Source organism: Cicer arietinum, chromosome 6 (assembly GCF_000331145.2).
Source record: "Cicer arietinum cultivar CDC Frontier isolate Library 1 chromosome 6, Cicar.CDCFrontier_v2.0, whole genome shotgun sequence".
Classification (NCBI taxonomy): Eukaryota; Viridiplantae; Streptophyta; class Magnoliopsida; order Fabales; family Fabaceae; genus Cicer; species Cicer arietinum.
In genome coordinates, this window is record NC_021165.2 from 16,931,417 (window position 1) to 16,955,811 (window position 24,395).

The 24,395-nt window shown below is 32.3% G+C and overlaps 2 protein-coding genes across 4 annotated transcripts; one reads left to right on the plus strand and one right to left on the minus strand.

Moving 5' to 3' along the window:
• Nucleotides 1-391: 391 nt before the first annotated feature.
• Nucleotides 392-13,705, plus strand: LOC101496989 (autophagy-related protein 2). Of its 3 annotated transcripts, none has more exons than XM_027335915.2 (15): nucleotides 392-820; nucleotides 1,025-2,124; nucleotides 3,243-3,391; nucleotides 3,665-3,837; nucleotides 4,002-7,175; nucleotides 7,287-7,392; nucleotides 8,603-8,810; nucleotides 9,130-9,243; nucleotides 9,745-9,852; nucleotides 9,932-10,064; nucleotides 11,944-12,146; nucleotides 12,674-12,870; nucleotides 12,988-13,063; nucleotides 13,152-13,250; nucleotides 13,357-13,705. In XM_027335915.2, exons 1-6 carry the CDS (start codon nucleotides 617-619, stop codon nucleotides 7,371-7,373), a joined length of 4,887 nt encoding a protein of 1,628 aa, XP_027191716.1. In that variant the 5' UTR covers nucleotides 392-616; the 3' UTR covers nucleotides 7,374-7,392; nucleotides 8,603-8,810; nucleotides 9,130-9,243; nucleotides 9,745-9,852; nucleotides 9,932-10,064; nucleotides 11,944-12,146; nucleotides 12,674-12,870; nucleotides 12,988-13,063; nucleotides 13,152-13,250; nucleotides 13,357-13,705. The 3 variants fall into 3 exon arrangements, with proteins under 3 accessions (XP_027191716.1, XP_004505206.1, XP_004505205.1); XM_004505149.4 differs by having other exon boundaries at nucleotides 406-820; nucleotides 7,280-7,392; nucleotides 13,357-13,554; XM_004505148.4 differs by having other exon boundaries at nucleotides 406-820; nucleotides 7,280-7,392; nucleotides 12,988-13,250; nucleotides 13,357-13,554.
• Nucleotides 13,706-15,413: 1,708 nt separating this feature from the next.
• Nucleotides 15,414-16,492, minus strand: LOC101497542 (uncharacterized). The gene is made up of 2 exons (XM_004505150.4): nucleotides 15,984-16,492; nucleotides 15,414-15,762 (listed from the first exon to the last, which is right to left on the minus strand). The coding sequence occupies exons 1-2, from the start codon at nucleotides 16,404-16,406 to the stop codon at nucleotides 15,721-15,723; spliced, it is 465 nt and encodes a 154-aa protein (XP_004505207.1). The 5' UTR covers nucleotides 16,407-16,492; the 3' UTR covers nucleotides 15,414-15,720.
• Nucleotides 16,493-24,395: the final 7,903 nt, after the last annotated feature.

Here is a 24,395-nt window from a genome sequence, read left to right on the forward strand (position 1 = left end):
TAGTGAACCAATTGTGATTGAACAAATTCAGTTTATTTAACGTGTATATCTAAAGAGTGTGAGTGAAACGAGAAGAATTAATTTGTACACCAAACTTTATGTATTATCATTCAATTTCACCTTAATGATAGGTAAAAATAGATAATTTTCATTAATTATGTGTAAAACTCTTTTAGATCCACAACAGACGATCATTACAGTCTTGTAATTTATATTGTACATACATAATTTTTTTGAATGTTAATTAATAAAGTGAAAACTTTTCAAAAATAATAAAGTGAAAAAACCGATATATTCGAAAAGGATAAAATTGAATTCAGCAGTTTACCCTGAAGGGAAGGAAATGAAGAAAAAGCGAATAAGGAAAAGACGAAAAGGCAGAATAATAAATAATAAAGAATTAAGAAGCTCGAGTTGAAACTTAAATAACAGCATTCCCTACATTCATTCATTCATTCATCAATTTCGTTTCTCCTGGTTGCGTATGGAGCTTTATGTTTATTTGTCGCCGCCACCCCAAAACATCGTAACCCATCATCACCCTCTTTCTCCGTTTCAATTTGAACGGTTTCATCACAAACCCTAATTCCTCCTTCAATTCCCCTTTTCCATAATCATGTTCCCTTGGAACATTGCTAAATCGGCGGAAGCCATGTTCTCCCGCTGGGCCCTCAAGAGGGTTTGCAAATTCTTCCTCAAGAAGAAATTGGGACAGTTTATTCTCGGCGACATCGACCTCGACCAGCTCGATGTTCAACTCTCACAAGGCACCATTCAGCTCACCGATCTCGCTCTTAACCTCGACTTCATCAACGCCAAGGTAATGCTCCCTTTCTATTCCTCAATTTTGTTCCGTGAATTTGAAATTCTAAGGTAAAGACACAATTGTAATTGGAATAACGTGTAGTCTTTATAATATAGGGTCTAACTTTATATCTCAATGTTCTTTTCATTGAAGGTTTTCTCTGTTAAAATTCAACAATTTCAAATACCTTTTTGATTTTTTCTACTATTGTTTCAACAGCTTGGCAAAACTGCATCTATAATGGTAAAAGAAGGATCAATTGGATACCTTTTGGTTAAAATGCCTTGGAGTGGCAAAGGTTGTGAGGTTGAAGTGAATGAGCTTGAACTTGTGGTTTCGCCGTGCAGGGATAAGATTTATACTGCTGAAGATGAAGCTCGTGGTTCGGATGTCGATAACGATAGTTGTCAAATGAAAAATAGCTCAAACAGGACCATTAATGAAATAGATGATGATGCTATGAAGTCAATTTCAATGGATGTTCATGAAGGTGTAAAAACTATTGCAAAGATGATAAAGTGGTTGCTTACAAGCTTCCATGTGAAAGTAACAAACGTGATTGTTGCGTTTGATCCGTCTTTAGACAACAATGAAGGAAAGGAAATGCATTGTCATCGGACTTTAGTTCTTCGGGTTTCAGAGATACAATGCGGAACAAGTTTGTCTGAAGACACTGAGTCTAATGTTGATGTACTTGGTATAAGCCAGTTAACAAACTTTGTAAAGTTTCATGGGGCAGTGCTTGAGATTCTCAAAATAGATAATGAAAATAACCAGTTATCTGTTCAGCATGGGTCAGAAGCTGGTTGTGGTGAACCTGTTTTGGGATCAAATAAATCCATGTATCCAGTCATGACTGGGAAGCAAGGTGGATTTGGTGGAAATGTAAAATTAAGTATTCCTTGGAAGAATGGTTCTTTGGACATTCGCAAGGTGGATGCAGATGTTTGTGTTGATCCCATAGTGTTAAGATTTCAACCTAGCACAATTGAATGGCTATTGAAGTCATGGGGAACTCTTAAAAATTTGAATAAGGATGCGAAAGGTTGCAAGAAGAACAACTTACAAGGACCTTCTCAATTAAATTCTGCGCCGTCGTGTCATACACCAACTTCAGTTTCTACTACCAATGTCACCAGTCAAATGATAAACGGGCATGGTAGTTTGCCCGTCAATTGTGCCTCCTTGACCCAACTAGAAGATCTTGAACCCCTCACAGAAGCTTTACTTCCTGCTGCTAATCTTATTTCAGATTGGGTGCCATATTCTACTCATCTAAATCATACAAATGGTATTCAAGAACCTGACTTTGGAGCGAGGTAGGTCCTTTGTTTGACCTGTTTTAAATGTCTGCATTGTTAGAGTAGAAAGTGATAGAAATAAATTGCACCAGACAACACTTTTAGAGAATTTGGCCAATATGAAAATCTTACTAAGTTCGACTAATTCACTACTCCTGACAACCTCACAATTACACGATAGAAATCCTTAATATATTATAAGGAAATATCTTTCATAATTTACTATTTCTCAAATCAAAGTATAATTAGGAAATAAAGATAGGGAAACAGGAAAATTAGGATTGAAGAGAATATATTGCATCACAAGAAATAGAGAAAACTTATTTAAATGTTAGAAAATAGGGAAATAATCTACCTCACAATAGGGAAACTAAAAAGAATAGATGGAAAAACCTAAATTTATAACTTTTATTATTAAATAACAAAAATATATTGATTTATCAAAAGTGTGGACTGGTATCTACTAAAAAAAAATACATATGTATACTCAAATGCTGTTATCCGATTTTTATTTTAAAAGATAATTTTGGTATGTTCTCTGTACTTCACCCACTAGTACTCCCAGACGAGTACGAGTATCATACTAGGTACGGGTATGACTTGAATTTTGGAGTACCCTTGTTTCAGAGCTTTTAAACCATCTTATTGAGTTGCGGAATTTTTTCTGCTACTTCCTAATTAATCATATGCTGTAAATTGACCCCCCTCCCATAGAGAGAAGGAAAAATATCTTCAATTGATTTTTTTTAATAAACTTTATCTAGCATTCAAATGTTTCTAGATTCTTTACTAGTCATATGTGTTGTAGATGAGTCCTTAACACTTTATTTAATAAGGTAGTGTAATTCAAATTCACTGTATTAACAATTAAACTTTTTTTGTTATTTCTTTCAGCTAATTTGTGTATGTTGTACAATTTTACTTAATGTTCACACTGTCCCCATCATATCACTCCTTCATGAATGCTATTATTTACATGAGAGCTAAATCAAGTCTGTAGTTTTATTTAGTATTTAACTGGGGTTCCCATTTTTTTTGAGTTATTAGTCATTTATCAGATGTTTAGATTTTTTTTGAGTTATTAGTCATTAATTGTTTAGACGTTGATAATTCTGCTGTTATGGGAATTCATGCAGTGTGGACCAATTTTTTGAATGTTTTGATGGAATGAGAAATTCTCAATCTGCTCTAGGGAGCAGTGGAATGTGGAATTGGACATGTTCGGTTTTCAGTGCTATCACCGCTGCGTCCAGCCTTGCTTCTGGATCCTTGCAGATTCCCTCTGGTACTTGACTTCTTATAATATTATTTACTGTAGTTATCATGAGAACTTGCATGTCAATTTTTTTTTGAGGAAACTTGTATGTTCATTTTTAGTTGCTCTGTGTTTTTTTCATCATTTTTGCATATGACATTTTTTTCACGTGTCAGTATAGCAAGTATATGGGAGGTACCTGTTTCTAATGATTTTGCTGGACAACTAGGCATGCCGAATATTTAATATTTCACTGTGATAGTTTGTTCGTACTAACTAGTTTTTTCTGTTATTGGTCAACAGAACAGCAACACATGGAAACCAATCTCAGGGCTACTTTTTCTGGAATATCTGTTGTTTTGCACTTCTGTGATGATGAACAGAACCAATTTTATGAGCCTAAAACTGGTAACACAGTTGGATCGCATATCGATTATCTTGGTGCAGAGTGCAATGAAATTTCTGTTGCCTTGAAGGTAGTTTTGGCTCCTATAACTTCTCCCTGAACCTTATTGCATTCTCACTAGTCCTTACCTATGGCTTCATGTGTGCTTTATGAGGACTGTAGTGTCTAACTATTTTTACTTTCTGCTATTTGATTTTGAATAAACTCCACCCTAATGCTTTGTAATGCCAACAGGTATGTCCTCAAATGATGACTTTCGATGGCATGGTGAAGTATGTAGAAGTCGCTAATTTTTTGAACATAGGAAGTGATGCTGAAAATCAAACTGCTTTGGTTGGACACTTGCAGACCAAGGTCCTTGATGCTCTCCCTTTGTCTACCTCTTACAACCTATATTCAGATTCATTAGTTGGTCCAGCTGCAACAGGCTTTCCATTTGGAAATAAGGATTGCTTACTGAAAGTTACACTGTTTAAAACTTGTGGTGTCACCAGTTGCAAATTTACAGTACAATCAAGTTTGTCAGGTGGTTGCATGACTGGGCTGACATCATTCTCACTAAACCTCCCCCCTTTTATTTTCTGGGTAATCTTTTCGGTGATAAATATGCTCATTCACCTGCTAAAGGAAATCGGAAATTCACTTGAAGTGCATAATAAAACAGAAGAGATTTTGTCTGAAGCCTCAGATGAAAAGTGTGGATTATCTCCAAGTGATGTACCAGGAAGTTTCAGTCCCTGTGTGGCATCCTTCTCAGCAACAGAATGTTTGCATGGTGATATATCAATTTCTAGTGCAAGAGTAATACTGTGTTTTCCTTTTGAAAGTGCTGGAGATTACGCAGCTTCGTTTACCTGGGATAAGTTTATTGCTCTTGATTTTACTTCATTGTCACCTTTGAACAAGGGTAGCACTCCAGATGGTAGCCAAACTTCAAATGCAAGTTCAAAGAAAAGATTTCCTTCTCTAGCAGCACAATCTCTTCAGTTGAATTTCTGTGATCTAGATATATACTTAATCACACCAACAAGTAATGACAGTGGTAGGATGAGCTCCAATGGTGTGAAGAATGAGAAATTTTCTGGCACCTGCTTTCTTTCCATTGCTCGTAGAAGGGGCTGCTTCTCTGTTTTTCGTTTAGTTTGGCAGGAGGGTCAAGTGACTGGTTCTTGGATTGCTAAGAAAGCTAGATTATTTGTTAATTCAGAGCAATCAATGGGAAAAGATGATATTGCCGGAAGAGGGTATGAGTATGCGTCTGCATCAGCCGTGAAAGATTTAGAAGACTGGAAATCTCAAACTCAACAAGAGATGATTCTAAGTTCATCGTTTCTCATGCATGTCTATCTATCTCAAGTTGTGATTAATGTGAATGATTCTCAATATAAAGGCATACACCAGCTTTTACTTCAGATGCTAGATGCAATGACATGTGAGACTTCTCAGGAAGCAAATGTGGATAAAAGTTCTTCAGTCTCACAATCATCAATATTTTTGGAATGCGATTCTGTAGAAGTTCTTATTAGTAGGGATACATCTGAGAGTATCCCAAGTTCAATTAAGAGTGAGCTTCCCGGACAATGGCATCAATTCAAGCTGAGGGTTCAAAGGTTCGAGTTGCTGTCTGTTACTAATACTGGTGGTGTTAAGGCTGCGAGTTTCTTCCGACTAACCCACGGCGATGGCAAGTTGTATGGGTTCATTACTGGAGTTCCTGATCATGAGTTTCTTCTGGTTACTTGCAACAACTCCTCTGTGAAGCGAGGTAATGGGGGAGGTTCTAATGCATTATCTTCTAGATGTGCTGGTTCTGATATCATGTATCTATCTGACCCAGAGATTTCTCATAAAATTACATCTATTGCTGTCAGCTGTGGCACAGTTATTGCTGTAGGTGGTCGTTTGGATTGGTTTGTTGTAATATCATCCTTTTTCAGTTTGCCTGCTTCTAATACAAAAGATGATACTAGTATATCAAAAAGGGGGCTGGATATCTCTTACACGACTTATTTTGTTCTCAACTTGATTGATATTGCTCTGAGTTATGAGCCCTATATGAAAAATCTTTTTGTTCAGAGTGAGGTCCTTAATTCTGAGTCTGGCTTTTCTTGTATCAAAGAAGATATGGGGGAACAATGTGTTTCTTGTCTGTTGGCTGCATCCAGCTTGACTCTTTCAAATTCATCTATGCCAGACTCAGTTGAAAGTGTTTTCCAAATTAGAGTGCAAGATCTGGGGCTTTTGCTTCATTTAATATCAAAGCTTGATTCTCTCCCTGGCACTTATAGTGTAGAACATCTTCAAAAGTCTGGTTATGTTAAAGTTGCCCAGGAGGCTTTTCTGGAGGCAATTTTGAAAACGAACTGTGCCAGTGGTCTTCTTTGGGAACTAGACTTATCTAAATCTCACCTTTATGTGGACACTTGCTATGATACAACTGCTGCTCTAATTCGTTTGGCTGCTCAACTTCAGCAATTATTTGCCCCTGATGTGGAGGAGTCCATTGTGCATTTGCAGAATAGGTGGGATAGTGTTCAACAAGCACAGCAGAGCGATGAATTTAATAATGAAATTAAGCATCTCAGACGTGACTCGATGGCTTCAACTTCTGAACAGTGCTCCCCAAAAACACTTCCAAAGGATGGATCTAGTATAGCTGGCTTGATGGATGAAATATGTGAAGATGCATTTCAAGTAAATGACAATAATACATGGCAATCATATTCTTGTGAATCAGGATTTTACATGCCACTTGATGGAAGCATAATTGAGGTTGGTAAGATGAATTTGGATGAGCATGAAGTTCTCTCTCCTGAATTAATGTCGACCGAGTCAGTGCCTGTAATTGGACCAGAAGGTAGTCATACTGCATTTCTGCAAAACGGGTGCTTTCCAGAGATTATAGAAAGCTATTGTTTGTCTGACTTACGCCCTCTCTCAGAGCTCTCTATAGATATACACTCTGAAGAGCTTTCTAAAATTAATCTGAGGAATCTGGCTCATAGAGAGATTGAAAGAGGAAGTGGTGGATGGTATGGAGGCAAATCTTTAAAAGTATTAGAAAACCACATTTCAGAGGAAAATGAAAAAACTGGACTGATGAAGGCCGAACTTCATGACATGCTTGTCTCTAATGATTGCCCATCTCAAAGCGATGCTTGTGGACGTATACTTCTTAAGAAAATTGATATAAGATGGAAAATGTATGGTGGTTCTGACTTTGTTGATTCAGGGAAAAATGGACAACATTGTGGGAGGAACACATCTGTTTGCTTGGAACTTGCATTGTCTGGGATGAAATTTCAGTATGATACATTTCCAGTTGGTGGACTACATGTATCGAAAATGTCGCTGTCCGTTCAAGATTTTTATCTGTATGACAGAAGCCAAGCTGCACCTTGGATACTGGTAAAATTGACGGTTTAGTTGAATTAAATGACATTTTAGTTTACTTGAACATCTCCTAACTTGCAAATTTTTTGTTTTCATGATTCTATTTTTTGAATTGGAAGGTGCTAGGATATTATCACTCAAAGGGTCATCCTAGGGAATCTTATTCAAAAGCATTTAAGTTGGACTTGGAGGCTGTTAGACCAGATCCTCTAACTCCCCTCGAGGAGTACAGGTAAGATTGTTAATACAAATCTAAACTGTTTTTTTAGGTACATGAAGAATCTATCTTTTTGATAAAAGCATTGTCTTCAGTAGAGGTTCACAAAAAAATTGGTGCACCAAAACCATTTTAAAAAACTTGGTGCCCCTATTTAAAAAGCCCTAATTGTTCTCCATAAAAACTGGCCCAACTCCATTTTGTTAAAAACACAAAAAGCTGATACCCATTTTAAAAACTAAAACCCAAACGGACAAACCTAATGTGCTCTCTAAACCTATTCACTTTCAGCAACTTCATCATGTCCAAGCACTCATTAGAATTCCCAACCCTTTCTCGTCGGCACCGAGAATGACCCTGTTTCGTTCCCCTTTCACGTCACTCGGATTCGTTCCCTTTCACGTCATTTCTCTCCAAGGACTCTGCACTCACCTGAAAATCAAACAGGTTTTGATTTGATTTCGAAGTCTGTTTCGTTCAAAGCTCCTTCTATCACACTGATTTTGCTTCCGAGAGATCCTGATACAGTGATATCTTTTGCGCCTGAGGAATATCCCGATGTGCAGTTGTGGCGGTCTGGAACCATGGGTGCAGAAGACATGTAGAGTTTTGTTGATGGAGAATTGGAGTCTTAGATACGGCAAATAAATCTGAACTGTTGGGTGCAGTCAGAAAGGGAGAAAGATGTCGCTGTATTGAAAACTGGGTTTTAATCAAAACCAAGTTCTGAACCGTGTACAAATCTGATAAAAACTGTTTCACAAGCATGCACCGGTTTTCTAAAAAGAACACTATGCAGCAAAAAGTGGATTGGTTTCTATGGTTCAGTTAACCATGCACTACTCTAGAACTCTTTAGTAGTAACTGAAAATAAGCAGAGTGCTTTGTGAATTGGGACTTCCTTCTACTTCCTTAAAGTATTTGCAGACTTATAGCCTAGTCTTTTTAGCTAAAACATAACAACATTGTTTGTGAATCCTGCAGTCTGGTTCCCTATAGCTTTACATCGGGACTACTGACTACAATGTTTATCACTCTGTGGCTATTATTTTTCTTTGGGTTGAGATCTATTTGTGTTATGATACATTAGATATCTTGGCTTCTCATCGCAATTTTAGCCAACTTGATAGCATATCCTATAAATTTTTAAATCATATATTGGAATAAATAAGGAGGAAGGAAGTTCCTTCTACATTAATTATGTGTTCTCTCCCCTCCTTTTCAGGTTAAATGTTGCTTTTCTACCTATGCTATTGCATCTACATCAGTGCCAGCTTGATTTTCTTGTTGGTTTCTTTGGGAGGGAAAACTCATTAAATGACCAGTTTCCTAATAATTGTCATGATTTAGAGGGTTCAAAATCATTTCCTGAGAGGAGTAAAGATCATGCATGTCATTCGATTGCACAAGAAGCATTGCTTCCTTACTTCCAGGTAAGTCGTTTTCATTAACATGATTTAGTATTACAGATTCTTGTTTAGCTAGATTCTTTAATGCAATGTTCTGTAACGTTCTATGAAGTATTTAAGGAGATGATTTCGTTGCTCTACAGTGATAGGGTGCGCTTACAATCATTCGGTTCATTACGTTGCTCCCATTTATATTGGCATTGTGTTTTGTCATGTATCAATTTCAAGAAACTCATGCAATCTAATCTGCATCTTAGAGTTGATTAGTTCATGTTTCTTTGATGAACTTTCCTTCTAGCTGATCGATCATATTAATGTATGTGTATATCATTTTTGATTTCAGAAGCTAGATATAAGGTCTATCCTTATTCGGGTGGATTACAGTCCGAATCATGTAGATCTAGCAGCATTAAGACGTGGGAAATATGTAGAACTTGTAAATCTTGTTCCTTGGAAGGTAAAATATACTCTTCAATTGTTGATTTAAGAATTTCTTGTTTGTTTTACTTTTCTTAAGTACCTGGTTGACTCTGTTGTAATGGTAGAGCATATATATTTTTTTGTTTATTGCTAAGTTGTCTATTGCATTACATGGTGAGGTGAGTGCAAGTGACAGATTTGTTGTGTTGATAATTTATAAAAGAAGTGTACATAACACCTTGGTTTCCTTTATTTCCCTATATCAAATCTTGTTTAACAAGCCATTCTTTTTAAACTATACTGGACTTGTATGTCTAGTCAAATGAAGGATTGTATATGCTGTCTCAATAGTAGTTCTGGTTTTGTACTCTGAAAATTATATAACAAGAACTGTTGACCCTTTCTATTTCTGGTAATTACTGTAAAATAACATATTGTTGTGTTTTTTTGCTAAAAGTGAACCTTACATAAAAAATAAATACAGTTTCTTCTTAGGATGTGTTATTAGAACTGAGATATATTTGTAAAATTGTCCCAGGGTATCGAGCTTAACCTGAAACATGTTCATGCTTCTGGCATCTATGGTTGGGGCAGTGTTTGTGAAGCAGCTTTAGGGGAGTGGTTGGAAGATATATCTCAGAATCAGGTATGCTAACTGGGATAATATTCCTTGTTAATGGGAGGATTATTTTTCGCTCTCTTAATTTATGGTTTTCATTATGTAGATTCATAAAATACTGCGCGGGCTTCCTACTGTACGATCGTTAATTTCAGTTGGGGCTGGTGCTGCTAAGCTGATTTCATCTCCAGTAGAGAACTACAAGAAGGAGCGTAGAGTGATCAAAGGTTTGCAGAGAGGTAGGTTTGATTGGTTATATTTCTTCAGTGATTACCTGTACAATTTGGCTATATGTCTGAGGAAAAAAGTAAGCAATAGCAAAATAATTTTATCAAAACACTTTAATTACCTGTGCATTGCACAAGTTATTTTAATTAAATGATAATATATTCTCTTTAATGTGTTTATAGATTATATTTTCTACGAGGTTTAAGTATAATATATAAATATAAATGTTATAAACTCAAGCCGTATTTTATTGATATTTATTTAACTTAATAAAAATATCATGAAAATTAAATTAAATTTAGGGAGTTAATCTTATTTTCAATTTTGAATTGATAAAAATAATATAAAATTGACTTAATTGCAATTTTGGTCCCCCTATTTTAGTTGAATTACAAAAATAGTCCCCTCATTTTATTTCTTCCCAGTTTTGGTCCCTAAATAGAATTTTGATCCAAAATTTAATAAAGTATCATTTTTTTAAGCCACACCACACCATTTACGATCATAGATCTCAGATACAATTGTTGCACCACGAGATCTTGAGGCATGGTGTGACTTAAATAAGTGCAAAAAAATGACACTTCACCAAATTTTGGACCAAAATTCTGTTTGAGGGACCAAAATTGGAGAGAAATAAAATGGAGAGACTACTTTCGTGATTCAGCTAAAATAGGGGGACCAAAACCGCAATTAAGCCTATAAAATTTTGGATCAATTTTGATTTGGATGTATGAATCTGAAGTGGTAATTTTTTTTTATAAAATTGGGGAAATAGGAAATTTTTATTAATTAAAGTGACACTAATAGTCAGTTTACAACTGTTCCCTAAGGGATTTGAACTCTATCCGTTGAGATTACAAGGTTAAACTCTTACCTCTATACTAACACCTGAGGTATCACGTGGAGATTTTTTCCAAAGAATGGTCTGTTACTCGTAAGAGAGTTTAGTGAGTGATTGCCTCGTATTCTTGTGTTAATTAATACTCATTTCATATATATAAGTGAACATTATTTTTTTGATGAGGATATATAAGTGAACATTATGACATATTTTTTAACAATGTAGCCCGGCTTTATCTAGTAGATAAGGCTTGGTTGTTGTGGTACAGTTAATTGTTTACAACTGCAATATTCTTCTGCTTCACTGAGTTAATACAAATATTACGGCCACACATAATGAATAATATAGCTGAGTAGCTGAGCGGAGTCCATTTTCCTGGTTTCATTTAGTTTTGAATAATGATTTATGTCAATCCTTGGTATCCGGATTTTGGATTTATTGATTATTTTTGTTTTTTATTTATTTATATATTATTTTGTAAGTTTTAGTTACAATTATTACTATAAGATTGTTGTGGACGTTATTAAATTATGTTAAGAACTTGCTGGTTGCTTGGGTAGTTGGGTTGTATCAAAAAACAGGTTGTGATTTACATAGAAATTTAAAATGCGAGGTTTATTACTTTTTGATTGATATAAGTGAATACTTTACCCATTAACCATTCTTTGAATACTGTTAACTATTATATTGACTATTACGAAGCAGTAGATATTTACTAGGATTTTTTTGACTCTTCATATTCCCCAGTTTTTTTCATCTTTATGCTGTTAATTCTAGGATTGTGTGATATCAGGCCTTGTAGTGGCAGGTAAAGGATTCTTTTCACTAGTCATTTTGTTTTTTGTGTAGTCGCAACAACTGCTACAAAGTCAGTTTTGATGTTCCCTTTTCATGGGGCTTTTGATGTTTCCTTAACTAAATTTTATTAAAACTACCATTTGTATATTATAAGTAGATTATTTGGTTTGTATTTTCAATCGCTAAATTCTGATGCTCATACACTGCATCAGTTTTTCATATTAATATTTAAAAAAAAAAATTATTTGTAGGTACAATTGCATTTCTTCGAAGCATTTCTCTTGAAGCTGTTGCACTTGGAGTTCACCTAGCTGCTGGAGCCCACGACTTTCTTCTCCAAGCAGAATATAGTCTTTCAAGCATACCTTCTCCAGTTGCTCTGCCTGTAAACGATAAATCAAGGACAGGTGTTCGATCTAATCAACCCAAGGATGCCCAACAAGGAATTCAACAGGTGAAATGTAACATTCAGAACGATATGTTGCTTTATGTTGTCACTTTTTATTCTTGTGTTAATGAAAGGCCAATTGAAACATGCCTTGAGTAAATAAACACCAGAAAAGTAATTTGGAGTTGCTCTTAGCAAATTTAGGATTTAATATTTGTGTATTAATAACACTAGACTTATTGAAACTGTTGAGAGTCATGCATTGGATAGTGATATGATCTGAATAGTTGTTATAACTTATAAGCGGTAGATTTCTCTCATCTTATAAGTTGGTTTTGTTTGGGTTAAAGCCCAATCCAATTTCCAAGGCGGTTCTATCAGAGCTTATTATAGATTTGGAGGGTATTGAAAGTCCTGCATTGGATAGTGACATGATCTGAATAATAGTTATAAATGGTGGACATCTCTCACTTACAAGCTGATTTTTGTGAGGAACATGGATACTTAGACAATAACGAAGTTCAATGTGTTTACATCATGTTTTTTAATTTTTTCCCCTCACTATATTAAGTTTGTTTTTCTTGATTTTACAGGCTTGTGAGAGTCTCAGTGATGGCCTGGGAAAATCTGCTGCAGTGTTAGTTCAGAACCCTTTGAAAAAGTTCCAGCGCGGTTCAGGTGCAGGACCTGCCTTGGCCGCTGCTGTTCGAGCAGTTCCTGCAGCTGCCATAGCTCCTGCTTCGGCTTGTGCAAGTGCTGTACACTATGCTCTTCTTGGAGTTAGAAATAGGTCTGTTTCAAAATTGATTTCAACTGATTTTATCTCTGTAGACAATTTTATACTTAGTAATTCTGAAATTCTCTTAAACATGAAATCAATATCTTTTATTTTCCACCCCCTCTACAGCCTTGATCCTGAACGCAAAAAGGAGTCCATGGAGAAATATTGTCCTACACAACCCTGGGAAGAAGACTGATTAATGGTGCCGCTAGTGACATCTTACCTTGTCTATGTACAAAATGTCATTACTATTCTAATGCCAAATAGTTTCTTAATAATTCTATATGCAGATTATTATGTGAGGTTTTTGTAGTTTATACTCTTCATCGACCAAGGCGATCCAGATGAGCTTTTTTTGTTGTCAGCCGGGCAGTCTCCCCGTTTGTCATGTAAGTTGGGCCTCATTTTCTAATATACGATAGCTGCTAACAAGCTAATATTTCTTTGGTACCATACTGTCCACTTTCCATTTCTGAATATGTGCATTGGCTGCAGATGTACAGTAATTGAACCAGTCGCTTGATTCTTTTCCATCGAGAGCAATTGTATATGCTGTAAATATGGTTGGTGCTTCATTCTTGATCCTTTTCTTATTCATTTAAACGGATGTCTTTAGATGTAATGACCCCATTGGTTTAGTTAGATGTACAGAATAAAATAATATCATTCTTTGAAAACCTTGATATTTGTGTATATTGCCTTTATTTTATTTATTTTTTTTGTAAATATTGTATAGCGTTTATTACTGGACAATAGTGTCCAATCGTTTAAGTTTGTCTTTATTTTGTAATAAGTAGGTAATGCATGGCAAATTGTTTAGCAATGTTTTTCCCGTGGGTTTTAATATGGTCTACTAGTATTAAACATGTCCATTCATCACACCATATCAATGGTTGGATTTTGTGATTCTAGTAAATCTTATCATGTTTCTCTGTCACAGTACCGCATGTTCTTCACCTTCTTTCTCGGTGCTTGCCTCTCACTCCCACAACTACCTGCAACCTCAGGCCGAAAGCCACAAAAACAACATCGCTTGTTTCAATTAGTATTCACCCAAAAATACGAAGATTTTATTTATTTTAAGTAAAAAGATTTTAACAAAAGCATCAAGTTTCCCCAAAATCATACAGTCCATATCAACAGCATCATAAAAAATTGTTTCAGTTTTGTTCTCCATGTCCTATCCAATTACTGACTAAATGAACAACAGGTAGTAACACAACACCTTTGGTGAGCATCCTCCTAGCCATCGTGATTGAACTTTGAAAGATAAACAAAATGTAATTAAAAATAATCAATAGAAGGAAGGGCAAAAAAAAAAAATATCAGGGGTGATGGTGACCCGAAACTCATTGGCGGTGGTGTGCCGGTGGTGTGCCGGTGGTTCCGGCATAGGTGCGTAGAAAACAAGAAGAAATAGTAACATAGAAAGAGCTTGTGATGTAGAACATGAATTCGGTGTTTGTTTTCCTTGAGCAAGTTTAAGGTGGTTGGAAACGGCCTTCGAAGGCAGTGGTCTAAAAATAATAAATTGGTGGGTTTTGTAGAGAAGAAAGATGGGAGTTTCATGGTGGTTGGCGGCGTGAGTGTAGGTTGTCGGAAAGGCTCTCTAAAGGTGGAGGAGGTATTGAGCAAAGAAAAAGAAAGAGGGGGGAGATGAGAATGTAAGAAAGAGTGATTAAGTGTATATGGTCCATAGTAAGGTATCTGAACTTTGATCAATCTAAAGGTTTTCAAAAAAGACCATGGGCCATTTATATGATGGTCCATGATAAATGCCACCTGTTTTTCCCCCATAAACAAAAATTTCCATTCCTTATCATATCCTTAAATTACCCACTATCTTTCATTATAATTTTCAAAATTTATTTTCTTCTCCAAAAATGAACATATACTTAAACCAAGTTTACAGGAACAATGAAGGATACTATTGATCTTATCAATTCATCTCATAATTCTAATTTCAATCAATTAAAAACTATAAAATTAATGATCCGTGTTTTTTATATTGTTTGTTTTGCGGTGACTGCCATTACTCTCATATACTTTATTTAATGTGAATAAGTTATATTAATTTTTTCTCTAATGTAAATAAATGAAGATTTAAAGTGGATTTTAGAGATGCGCATATTATTTTCCCCTTATTTCCTGGCTCTATTGCCAATGGTAGAATCTATCATAACCCAAAGAATAACAACGTATAAAACGCACCAGGAAATGTAGTTCATAGCAAATAACCACCATTGGATGCTTAATATTTTTTTGAATTATCAGTTTATTTGTTTAATACTGAGACAGAATGATATCCCATCCTCATTGTCTCTGGGACCCTTTGTCACTCGACCTCTCCTGCTATCTGTCATCGAAAAATCTTTTTGTCCCAATGTATTGCCTATTGATAGTGCTGTTGTTATGGTGTAGTCATGAAAGGAGTGATGGTGGGTAGTATAGTGATTATTCACACTTTATCTTCATATTTTACTTATTTTTTCCTAAAAATTAAGTAAAAGAGAAAGAAACTCACTTAAGATATAATATGAAAAAGCAAAGAATACAAAAGATAATAACTTGCTTAGAAGTTGAAGGTGAAGATACTTGACAACCAACTAGAACATTTAACAACTAGCTATAATCACTATATATCTCTAACAAAAGCCACAATACTGGATCCATCAAACTCATTGAAAAACTACAAATTTTTGTACAAAGATAAATAATACCATGCGGAACTTTCTTTCTACTACATAGGTTAAATTTAACTTGTTCAAAAACAAGTCAGTTAAAATTCTAACACTTAATTCCTTTAGATATTAGTAGAATGTCAACCCTCCTAGACAAAGGATGCAGTTCCTGTGGAATTCACTTACCTCTGCTACTTACACCTCCTTCACAGAACAATTCCTGTGACAAGAAAGGGATATGTAAATGTAAAGAACATGCAATGTACTATAATGTTTGAATTGCTGGTATAGTGTGAAATCAAAGGAGGTAACATTCATATTTTAAAATCTAACTAGACTATTATTATATATTTCATTTCATCTTATACCACCAATCCAAACATACAGTACTGAACAAGCTATGAAAAACAATTAGGTAAGACGAATGGATGGACATCTTACCATATTGTCTTTGTTAACAGTTGTTTCTCCTTGTTCAAAACTAGGCCCTTTTTGGTTACCTACAGATTTCTGCATAAACACATGGTCATTCTTATTCTTATCTTTCTTAGATGCACCTCTCTTTAGGCCTAACCTTTCCTTCCACCTGCTTATACTCTTTGACCATTTTGGTGAATCATCATCATTAAGTAGTTCATCTCTTAAAGTTACCTTCTTGGAGCATTCACTACTCAGAGGCAACAGCATGCCTTGAAAAAAGACTTGATCTGCTGATATCATAGAATAGTTTTTGACAGAGAATTCGAAATCCGAAGAGACAGGAGCTTCTCTGTATATGTTTTCATGTTTGATGATTGCTTGTTGTCCAACCACAAAATCATTGGAGAAGGAGATTCTTGGGTCCATGGTTAAATTAATGCTCATGCACTATAGAACTTGATGCTTATTGATGAATATATATGGGCACAGTGGTAAAACTTATATTATATCTTAATTTTGTTTGATCACTTTCAAGGGTTAATTTCCACATGCAGATGTTTGGCTTTTATATAATGATAGTGATGATACATTATGTGTGTTTTTTTTAATTAGTGGACATAACATGTTACTTAGATTTGTCATTTTATGCTAGGAATGTGGGTCTTCACATTTTTCTTCAAATTTGTTTACCCGTTGCTTTCGCAATTCATAACCTTTAGGGATATAATATTGAAAAATTATCCACACATCTCTTTTATACCTTGAGGGAGAAAGTGATAAAAAAATGATGTGATATGTAAGTAATGTAACAGGAAGAGAGAAATAGAAAAAAAATGAGGTATTAGAACTAGGAAAAGTAGAGGTGTCCACTAATTATAATATTGACCAATTGTAGCAAAATCCATTGATATATGAAAGTCGATTTTTTATACATATTATCTTTTATTTTTTTCTATTTTCTATTTTATATTTTCCCTGCCACCCTAATTATAATCACCCAATGGAAAAAAAGTCTCCAAATATAAGTCTATTTCGAATTATTAAATGCATTTATTTATTTTAAATATAACTCTAATTATTACTATTAATTTGTCTTGGAATAAAAAAAAGTTAATGTTGAATAATACATTTATTTACAAAGGACAATTTAGTCATATTTACATAAAAAATAAACACATTATCTACGCTACCAATTTTTCTTGATAAGAATTAAATATGCAATGTATATTTATATTTATGAACAAAAGCTTATACCAATAAATTTTTTCTAACTTTAATGCTCCTCTAAAAACACTTGAAAGTCTAACTACGTTGGAGAATTTCCGACCAGAACCTAGATATTAATTCTTCAAGTAATAGCACTATGTTAAAAAAAAAACAGAAGTAACAACACTGAGTATGGTAAATTAGTGAGACATAATCTTGAAATAACGTTAACAAACTATGTCAAGTATCTATCAATCGTGCAGCATCAAATTGGTAGTTGGTATCTCATTAGAACTTAATAAATATGATTCTCTAAGTTAATTTTTAAATTGTGTCTGCTCTTATCTTGTTTGAGACAGAAATGATGCTTGACAAAGGGGTAACGACATTATTTGCCGATGATTTTTGACTATTGTGACTGATTCACTAAAGCTTCCTATTATTTATACAATGAATGAATCTCTTAAAATGCAAATCATATATGGTGCAATTAATTTTTATGTTCAATACTCTAGGCACATATATACTGCAGCAATGTTTTAATGGGTAAATATAAAATAATATATACATTTAATGGGAAATAATGATTTCTAGCATTTGTGAGTAAATAGGGGGGAAATTAAGAAAATAAGTGAACACCATGTAGTGGATAGTCATTGTCTTTGAAATAACATATGAGTTCGGTCATGTTATTTAATAATGTACACAATTACAAGTAGCATGTCTTTTTATTGTTCTGTTCTTTCACTTATTGGAAAAGCCAGATGTAAGAACAAAAAAGAAAGAAAATATGTATATATAAATTAAATAATGGTAGCTTAATAATAATTTACTAGGCAAAGATTCTTTTAATTGAAGTAAGTATTGACCTTCACGTGTACTAATTAGTGTCCTTCACATGAAATCCTCCTATATATATATCCTTAATTAGTGTGGACTTGGAGTTTCCTATATATATTTGCTTGGCAATTGAGCTTAGGACAAATGGTCGAATCCCACTTTGGAGACTAATGTTAGCTTAAGATTTAATGAGAAAAATTAAATTAAGTTAGGCCTGTGAGCCTGTCCCCTTTTTGGTCTCCTATACAGTTAGCAAAACTTGTCTCTTGTAATCCAATAAATGATGCTTTTAGTTCTCATTATTCTAATCTAATACACACTCAACTCAACGCTCGAGGCTCATTTTACTATGTCAGATCGAGAAACCTCCTTTTTTTTCTTTTCTAATAGCATGGCATGCATGCATCTTCCTCAAAACGTAATACAGTAACCTCTCTAGGAATATGCTATCAGAAGTAATTATATGGTCATTTTTCCACTGTTTCATTTCTGGAAGCTAGCTAGTCTTTAAATAGCTGTTTATCCGGTGGAAATATAAAATTGATTCTATGCTGACCAAAAAGAGAACAACTCATAATCTTGTTTGATAAAGAGAATATCTACAGCTCCTATACTGAGTTTATATTTATGTACACTCATAATTGTAAGGTATTTTAACAAAATTACAGATCAAATTTTTTGATGTAAAGTTAAGATATACTTAAAAAAATTCTTAACATGTAAAAGTAAGACTGATACATAACGTGATATATAGTATAATTTTGGAAAAACACATGCAAGCCTTGACAACAGAGGTAGAATCTATAACCTCAAAACATACCATGACAAAAACAGTAACCAATGATATTATGAGAGCTAAAAAATTATAGCTCGCATGTGTTCAGTGCTGCATGAACAAAATATTTGACAGCTTTAATAGATAATTATTAATAAAACTTTTAGTTCAGGTTCAACTCATCGCCTATATATCCTCAAATTTATTCAGTTTACTTCAGTTTAATCAATATCGATCATTGCAGGGGATTTTTGTTTTATTTTGCACTTCTAAGGGTTAATAATAGAGTAAACCACCATTAAGCGGCGATCAATTTAAAATTTATAAAATATTAAATTATTCTTTTAAATTATTTAAAATCAGATAAAATACTTTTTTGTCAATTACTTTAAAAATATTTTCATTTACGAATTATAAAATTCAAAAAACATTAGTAAACAATTTAATGTTTTATAAATTTAAAATTATAAATTAATCGACACTTTACGAGTTCAGAACTAACATAATGATTTCGTGGTTAATAATATTTAGGTGTCCGAATGGATGATTCAAGTTGTTGAAAACCTATAGCACATGCAAGTGATTATGGCTTCATCATTAACACTAGGGATTGGCAATGAATAGAGTTTTGGTGGAGTACTATAGTGTCTGTCGATTTAAAAAATATGTGTATCTTTATCTTTTGGGTACTTAAGTGTCTGTATTCATATCTATTATTCATGTTTTAATTAATAAATAAATGATATTGTTGTGATCAAATTTAAAAATTATCCAAATATCTTAAATTCAATCATAAAATATTATAAATCAAAATATTTTATAACTTAAAACATTTCAATGAATACTCGATGCAATACACATTCAAAGATCCATAATAATATTTTACAAAGTTGCAAGTTCTACGATAATATTATTCGAAATCTGTAAAAATAATAGATAGGAAGTTTGCCAGTATAATTATAAACTCACGATTAGTAAGACATCATTTTTAGTTATAAAATCACAATTATTTACCTATTCATTGTAATCAAATTCTTAAAAAGTTTGCAAACATTTATCTTTTAATTATAAATGTTATAGTAGTCTAATAATATTAATAGATTTTATAATATAAAAAAATTAATTAAACTAAATACAAATTTAATAAATAAATAAATAATATATTTATATAAGTGCGGATGCGGGCGGCGTAAATACTATAATATCCGCTTAATTTTGTAGGTATCATATCTATACTTATTATGCGAGTTTTTATCTTATCCATTATAGATTTTTTTTTTACAAATATATATTATGTCTGAAATTAATTGTCATTTTTAATTAACACACTAAAGTGATTATATAATCTAGTATGGTCTCGTTTCCTCGAGACTCTCACTACTTTAAAAGACAATGCTAGTACTTTATAGTGTGCACTAGGTTGGCGAGAAAATGTGCACCCCTAATTTGCAACGTGTACTATATATAAATCAAAGAATAATAAATCTTTGCCGCAAACAACCACTCTAAAACCCAACGAGTATGGGTCACTTGGATAAACATGGAGGATTTTGATTTGATTTCCGCAAAACACGCTCTTAGAAATAGGCAAATTAATTGTGACTTAGTATCATCTTAGTCTGATAATCGGTCTAAACATAGCTAAGTTTGTAGAGATACTCTATAACTAGATTCATTATGTGGGTGACTGGGGAGCTAAAGACTTAGGGGTATTTTTGTGAGGGATTCAGATTTTCCTTCCTCTAGTACAATCACACATTAACCTAGTTAAATATTGAAAATCGTCGGATTAAAATCTGACGATATATAATAATATAGATTTTAATTATTATTATTATTATAAATCTCCATTGTTTGACGGTATAAATGTGTGATTCTCTTAATTATAAACAGAATTTGAATTTATTTGAGAAATGAATTTTAGAGAAATTTAGAGTAGAGGAATTTGAAATACTAAATTTATATTTTATTATATATTTGATTTTTAAAAAAAATTGAAAAAATAATATGACAAATAATCATATAACATCGCAATTTTATTTAATTTAATTTAAAAAATATTTTATAATTTTCTTAATTTAAAAAAGAAAAATAGGTCATCTATTTCCTTTTTTAAAACTCAACTCCTAAACATACCCTTCATAAAGTAAATGATTAACTAGAACAATTTGAAAATTTTATTACTCCACAATTATACTATTACCCCCACATTTTAATAGAAACTCCATTTTACCTTATTTTTATTATAAAAAAACCCCAATTTAAAAAAAATTCTTGACACATTAATTTTTTTTTAAAAACAAAAATTGTTAAAGCGTGTACCTGAAATTTTAATTTAAATTTTCAGTACACAAATGTATTTCAAAAGAACTTAAAATTTGAGTTTTTTAAAACATAAAAATATTTAGAAAATTTTAAAATTTAAATATTTTATAACACATTTGTGTTCCGAAAAATTTATTTTCTAAGTTTTTCGGAATGTATAACTATTTTTTCAAAACAAAAAAATTGATAACTAAAAACTTCCGAAAAGTTTATCGGTAAAAAAAAATTCAAACACGTGTTCAATAAATAAAAAGTTTGAGTTTTTTGGAGAAAAAACAATTCTAAAAATTTAAACTTTAAATTTTTTGGAACACATTTGTTTATGAAAAATTTACATTAAATTTTTTGAATATATTTGTGACCAAAAACTTAAACTTTAAGTTTTTTGAAACATAATGGAAGAAGGTGGGGGTGGCACAATTTTTTTGATTTTTCGTAAAAATAAATAAATAAGTAGTTTGTGTAAAATATGGAGGTAAGAGTATAATTGTGGAGATATATAAGGTAAAATTTTTGAACATTTAAATTCATCAAGACAACAAATTGAATCTCATACTTTATTTTTAGGTATTTTTTTTCTTACCTCTAATATTATTAAATACATAAAATATACAGACCGATCAATCTAAACGTATAAAATACATATTTGAATTAACTAATCTGAACAAAATTTAAATTTTTTGGAAGTGCCATGAGGAAGAGAAAACAATATTTCTTGCTTTTAACGTATAAAATAAATATACTTCTTCCACCCATCAATTAGTTAATTTGAATACAATTTAATAACTTTTTAAAAGAGATAGAGGTGAGAAAAGAAATTTTCATAAACTATCAATCACATGAAAGCCCATGATACAATCTTATAGAGGTTTATACAAGCCCGTTTATAAGGTAATGCAGTTAACTAAGTTAAGGTTGCTTTCTTATGCCTCACTCTATCATTAGTTTTATTTTGCTATTATATACCACAATCCTTAAATATAAAATTCGATTGAGATTTTTCTTCGTCTCTTTTTAATAGGTTTTTTTTTTTTTTTTTTTAAATTGTAATATCATAATATTGCTTTTACAATTTTATTCATCATTGACAATTCATTCATTATTGACTTTATAATTTTATAGTGTTGCAATTAAGATATATATTTTTTAAAGCATAAATTTTTAACATCAAAAGTGATGCAAATAGTTTTTTTTAATGATACTAGTAGGATAAGCCTTAGGCTGTGTTTGGATGATGGAATAGAGTGGAATGATTTGGTAATTAAAAAGGTTATATTGTTTAGATATTTTTAAAATGGGTGGAATGAAGTAGAGCATGATGAAATTCATTTCATTCCACCATTTTCATTGATTTCTTTTTCACTCTAATTAAAGATTGAAATTTTATTTTTTATTTTTCATTCCGTCGTCAAATAACTAAACACTAAATAAATATTTTGTTCCATTCTCTATTATACTCTTTTCCACTACTCAATTTCATTCAGCTCATTTTAAAATATTCAAAATTGAACCATCAATTTGAATAGCTGCAAAGGAATATAAGTATAAGAGCTGAAACTATTGAAATTGATACTAGTAGTTATATAGTAGTATTTTTCTAACTTCTTATTCACCAATTTTTTTTTTTCTTTCTAACTTCTTATGTTGCGTACATTCTTTCTGAGCAAGCCTTATCTAACTTGAGGTGAATCATAGAACAATCGAAGCTAGAAATTTGTTTGACTCTGTACTTTCTAGGAGGTAAAAAAATTATTCCTATTATTTTTTGTTTTTGCTCTGTATTCTTTCTACTAGCATTATTTATATAAGGCATTTTTTTAAACAAACTTAGGCCACCTTTAAAGTGTTATTTTATGGGCTTATGTACCTATATCCAAGGACAGATCTTCTTAACCACCTCAAAGTTTTCTTATTTTATAAAGATAGCGATATTTACAATAATATTTATGAATTATGTCTATTATATATATAAAATGTTTTACTCAATAAATTAAAATGCAAACTGGTGCAATGGTAATGGATCATTTTGTTAACTGTAAATCCGACTTGTAATTACATCTAAAATTATAATTACCGCTACACTGAGATAAAATTTAAATAATATTATCGAAAAGGTTTAATATATAAGTATTTAATACTGGCCCTTCAATGAAAATCGTGAAGCTCCGTTGCGTATACCCGTCACATGTGTTATTTTCATGAGTTGGTGATGGTTTATGACAATGTTCTGTATCATATCTCTCCATTTTGACCCGTCATCAAGTAACGAGAATGTGGCTACACAGACTAACTTAATAACAATATAAACCGTAAGAACTACATTTTTGGTAACTCATTTCATCCTTGACTAGAACTATATAAAACATGACAATACAAATTTTTCATGATAGCTCATGTAATGTTCTTGGAATGTCTCGAAGAGGATGTATTGAAAAGATCCTCGAGCATTTTAATATTTTTTCCTGCTCTTTATGCACTACATCCATTCAAAAAGTGACGAACTCTTTAAATTTCAGTGTCTTTAAAATGATAAAAAAGATAAGAAAAAATACACCTTTAGTTATTTATTTTTAGCCCAATTTTTGTTAAAGTATTTATTTTTTTTTTCTTTTTGATTTGGTCATTTAAATTATATTCGATTTGCACAATTAACCTTTAAAATATGTTAAATTATGCACGTGAATACGTGATTATTTAAGTTTAAATTTTTTCTCGAATTACTATCATAAAATGTTAAGATCTAATTAAAATGTCGCAACAAGTTGACTCTCAAAGCTATTTTGCAAATAGACTTTTATTACCTTGTTTTTAAGACTATACATGTGATTAAATTATTGTAAACAAAATCAATAAATATAGACATTTTATAATATTTGATGAATGTGTTTTCTGAAAGATTAGGATAAATGTTATATTGTTGTAGCATTTGCTAGAGTTTCTAATAATCAGAAGTTTTTAGTTGAACTAATTATTATCAAAATTAAGATAAATAACTAACGCTGTAAACATAAGACAACTTAAAGGATTCAATCGGGATAAAATAAATTTAAATAACCTAAACGGAAATTGAATTAAATTTAAAAGACTATGTGTATATTTTGCTTAAAAAAATGGTTGAAATGGAGAAAAACTCATATGCTTATGTTGTTGGTAGTATAATGTATCTTCAAGTTTGTTCTTGGACCGACATTGCTTTTGTAATTAATTACTTTAGGGAGATACTTTAGTAACCCGAGTCATAGGAAGTTAAAAAAGTCATATGATATTTGCATATAACCAAAGATTAT

What these genes read in the sequence shown, in the direction of transcription:
- LOC101496989 (XM_004505148.4), top strand. Translation starts at nt 617, where the DNA reads ATGTTCCCTTGGAACATTGCTAAATCGGCGGAAGCCATGTTCTCCCGC. An exon ending in ACTCCCCTCGAGGAGTACAG is followed by an intron (nt 7,393 to 8,602) that starts GTAAGATTGTTA and finishes CCTCCTTTTCAG; the next exon opens with GTTAAATGTTGCTTTTCTAC. An exon ending in CTTCTTGGAGTTAGAAATAG is followed by an intron (nt 12,871 to 12,987) that starts GTCTGTTTCAAA and finishes CCCCCTCTACAG; the next exon opens with CCTTGATCCTGAACGCAAAA.
- LOC101497542 (XM_004505150.4), bottom strand. Translation starts at nt 16,406, where the DNA reads ATGAGCATTAATTTAACCATGGACCCAAGAATCTCCTTCTCCAATGAT. An exon ending in CTGTTAACAAAGACAATATG is followed by an intron (nt 15,763 to 15,983) that starts GTAAGATGTCCA and finishes TTCTTGTCACAG; the next exon opens with GAATTGTTCTGTGAAGGAGG.